This window comes from Medicago sativa, chromosome 7 (genome assembly GCF_051527215.1).
Source record: "Medicago sativa cultivar Bolivia chromosome 7, Bolivia_mono, whole genome shotgun sequence".
In the NCBI taxonomy this organism is placed as follows: domain Eukaryota; kingdom Viridiplantae; phylum Streptophyta; class Magnoliopsida; order Fabales; family Fabaceae; genus Medicago; species Medicago sativa.
In genome coordinates, this window is record NC_140755.1 from 15,415,394 (window position 1) to 15,419,615 (window position 4,222).

The window sequence follows — 4,222 nt, forward strand, 5'->3', positions numbered from 1 at the left end:
CCCGACACAATGTAGCAACTGGTGTCTCCTGGGGATAAACCAGCGCAGAGTGTCCTTCCACTGGTATGCCTTAACAGTCATTTTTTTTTTTGAAAAATCCCTAACTTTTCCCTGGATCGCCCTTTCTGGTTTTCAGTCCACCGGGAGTATATTTTTTTTGTGCCCCTAATTTTTGCCTGGACCGCCCTTTCGGGTTTTCAGTCCACCGAGGCGCTCTCTATTGTCTAAGCAGCCTTTTCAGGTTTTCGGCTTAGCGAGCTTTTTTTCTATTTTTTATTTATTTTTAGATTGTTATAGCATCTTGCTCAAGGCAGAAGTTCTTTCCATAGTGCTTAGCCATGTTTCTCTTCCGCAGTGTAACTGTTCTCGAGGCGGGTGCTGATGTACGCTTCACCTACTGATGAGTTCAAAGAGAGTGTGTTTATTGTTCACACTTTTCAAAAGATGTAAAAAAAAAAGTTTTGTATTTTTTTAGAAAATTTTGCTTCAAGTATTGTCATAAAAAATAGAAGAAATTTTGCAAATAGAATAAATGAGAGTTCCAAATAAATGGGTACATGCTCAATTTTTAATGAATTGAATGGTGGCCTGCCAATGACATGGTTCCACGGATTTTTGATTTTTTTTTTTTTTGAAAAATGGTAAATATAATGGGAAGGGTATATTGAACACAATAACCGTTATACTTCCTGACAACTTTGAATGCCCCTGTTCTGAGTCTTTGATCTGCAGATGCCTCGAATTTGAGGTCTTTTGATAGCTGGATGCCCCAAGTGGATTGTGCTAACCGGATGCAATTACTTTGTCTTTTGATCCTTAACTTTTGCATAGGTCGCCTTTTTAGGTTTTCAATCTATCATGATAATCATTTTTGTTCATGTCTCTAATTTTTGCCTGGACCGCCCTTTCGGGTTTTCAGTCCACCGAGACGCTCATTTTTGCCTAAGCCGCCTTTTCAGGTTTGCGACTTACCGAGCTTTTATTTTTGACAAAGTATTTCTTGACTGCATCGTCATTCACGGGACGTGCGAGTTTGTCACCATCCATAGTTGCGAGAGTCATTGCACACAAGCCTTCAAAGTTAGGCATCCACTTGCCCCTGGAGTCTGGTTGGAAAGTAGGACACAGTTCCCTTCTTGAAATTCATAGGGACGAACCTTTTTGTTAGAAGCTTGTTTCAAACCTCTTTTGATATATTTGTACAAGGTCGTCATGCGTTTAAATTCGATCAAGCTTGGACTTTAGCAAAACTCCTATTGCCGGGACTTCGACCTTCACGGGAGGCACAACCTCCATGTTGTATACAGAGGGAAGGAGGGGGGGTTGCCCCTGTTGAAATGTGTAATGAAGCACGATACCCATGCGAGGCAACGGTAACATCTCATACCAGTCTTTGTCAATGACTGCCATCTTCTGGACAATCTTCTTGATTTTTGTTTGCAGCTTTGACGGCGAAGATGCCCCAGTATGCGAGAGACCTTGTCGGGAATCTCTTCATTCTCCTTCTTCACTTTTGGACACAGGGAAATCAAAGTCGAGAGAGAATACACGGTTAATGTGTTCAACGGGTTTATTAATGCATGATTTGATTATTGATTTTGACAAGTAAGTATAAGTTATGATTATGCAGATATTTAAGAATGATTATATTTTTTGGGTTTTTTTGTATTACCATTTTTCCAGAAAAAAGCAAAAAAATAAAAAACAAAGTCGGGATCACAATGACCTTTTTATTAATGACGACAATACTTAAAGCAAAAATCCCTACACAAGTTCACTTCCGTCTAGGGCAGAACGAAAGGATTCTTTTTGAAAAACGAAAACCAACAAACAAACATTAATTGAACGAAAAGCAGCGGAAGGAACGTCAACATCGACCCAATTACGGCTAACCACTCCATGTTACACAATGCTAGGTACCGGGATTCGGTATCAGATTAACTTTGCACATTTGGATTCAAGTCTGTGAAGGACAGGATCTTGGCTTTGACTAAGTCTTGAACTGCATTCCTCAAAGCATAACATCGCTCAACATCGTGTCCTGGTGCCCCTTGATGGAAGACACATGATAGGTCGGCTCTAAAACCTGCTGGCAATTTTCCTGGCATCGGAGGAGACGGCCTGGTCTGGACAGAATTCCCTTTGAGCAAAGATAGGAGCACCACAACATACTTCATGGGAATCAGATCAAATCGAGTCCTTGGAGCCTATTGCCGAGGCTGTTGCTACTGATACGGTTGATGAGGCTGATCAAGCGGTTGTTGAATGGCATTGGTAGCGGGTGTGATGGCCGCAACATGTTGATAGGCCGGATAGTGTTGCTGAGCTCTTCCGCTGGTCACCATACAAACCTCTTGCTCCTTTTTTGGAAAGTTGTTATCATACTTCTTCGCACTACTAATAGATGCACCGTCTTTCACTATTCGTCCTTCTCGGACACCTTCCTCTACACTTACACCCACGCCGACCATATCCGCGAAACTCCTGGACGCGCTCCCTACCATTTTTTCGTAGTAGAATGGACTAAGAGTTCTCAAAAATAGCTTGATCATCTCTTTCTCTTCCACACGTGGGCTGACCTGGGCAGCAATATTTCTCCACCGATGGGCATACTCTTTAAATGTTTCTTTGTCCCCTTGAGTTTCAACCTGAAGGTCACCCCGGTCAGGAGCCATGTCTACATTGTAGTTATATTGCTGCACAAAGGCATCACACAAATCCTGGAAATTTCGGATGCTTGTTTTGTCCAAATTCATGTACCACTTCGAAGCGGGGTTAGCCAAGCTTTCTTGAAAAAAGTAGATGAGGACCTTATCATCTTTAGCATATGCAGACATTTTCCTCACATACATTGTCAGGTGGTCTTCAGGGCATGAGCTTCCATTATATTTTTCAAAATCTGGGACTTTGAATTTATGGGGTATCTGGACGTCTGGTACCAAGCAGAGGTCGTAAGCAGACTTCCCAAAAACTTCTTTTCCCCGCAGAGCTCTCATCTCCCGTTGCATCTCTTCATACTTTTCTTGTAAATCGTCAACCCTGTCATGGGCCCCCACATTCCCGGAATGGAAGATGGGTTCCTCTTCTTGCGGTATAGTATGAACAACAGGTGCTGAGTAAGTCACAACAATTGGAGGAAACATCATAACTTGCTGAGGAATAGGAGTTGTATGTTGAAAAGTAGGCATTTGTACTTCACAGGCAATAGGACGGAGTATCTCGCCAGCAGTCAGAGGAGGAAACCATGGCGTGGAACGTTGTGGAGCAGAGTATGTCGGAGTTTCGGCACATACCGTCCAATCCGAGATAACAGAGGTAGTAGCTTCGACTTGGACTCTGATAGGAGGAGGAGGTGGTGGAGTCTGTGCAACTGCCAACAACTTTACTAGGTTGGTTAATTCTTCCATCTTCGTTTTCATGTCGGCCAACTCATCCAATTTGGTGTTCATGGCTGTTACCTCTTCATGAAGGCCCAAATTATCTTGCTCGATATGTTCCATTTTCTTCTTAAAGTTTGCTCGAGTGCCGTACGAAATAGTTGACCGGTAGCGAGTGCGTCGGGCCACAGTTGAGATGGCTTAACCCTTTTTATGGAGAAGAAGATTCAGTGAGACTTGAGTTTGGAATTTTATGAAATGCAAGATGATGCATGATATGTTTATGCAAAAAAATGTACAATTTTGGTTTTGTTATCGAAGGATTTGTCAAGGTGAATTGTAAACATCGCAGCCGAACATGATTTCATTTGAAAATTTGTAAATATATTGCAATCGGTTCTATTTTCAAAAGGTAAGAACGAAACCAAGGAAGAAGTTCTTAACAAAAGCAAAAGCTTAGTTAAGATTTTAAAAGTTTGTATTTCTTGGTGTTCCTCTTTACAAGTTGGAATATCTCTGATGTTTACAAAACTTATCTAAATTCTTCGATGTATTTTTTTAATGGATGAACAAAAGATTTGTGGATGAATGCATGTATGCATGATTTATGCAAGGACAACATGGTGGGGTTAAAGTTCCACAAAGTTGGAGCTGAGGGATAACAACGTCATCTGGTAAGGACTATGGTTTCATTTGCACATGTAACAAGGGTTCTACCAAGTTCCCAAAGTCTACAACCACTTCCAAATATCATCGGGTTACAAGATTACTCTTGATCCAATAAGATTCGTAGGAAAGTCTCATTTGAGTTTAGTATCGCGTATCGACCAATTCAAGATTACTCT

General features: G+C 41.4%; 1 protein-coding gene across 1 annotated transcript; it reads right to left on the bottom strand.

The window, feature by feature from the left end:
* Positions 1 to 1,937: 1,937 nt before the first annotated feature.
* Positions 1,938 to 3,500, bottom strand: LOC146904537 (uncharacterized). The gene is made up of 2 exons (XM_085728309.1): positions 2,236 to 3,500; positions 1,938 to 2,121 (listed from the first exon to the last, which is right to left on the bottom strand). The coding sequence occupies exons 1-2, from the start codon at positions 3,498 to 3,500 to the stop codon at positions 1,938 to 1,940; spliced, it is 1,449 nt and encodes a 482-aa protein (XP_085584435.1).
* Positions 3,501 to 4,222: the final 722 nt, after the last annotated feature.

Excerpts from the sequence above, each read along its gene's own strand:
- LOC146904537 (XM_085728309.1), bottom strand. The coding sequence starts at position 3,500 with ATGGAACATATCGAGCAAGATAATTTGGGCCTTCATGAAGAGGTAACA. Across the intron at positions 2,122-2,235 it reads CTTGATCAGCCTCATCAACC|GCCGTCTCCTCCGATGCCAG; the intron begins GTATCAGTAGCA and ends TGTCCAGACCAG.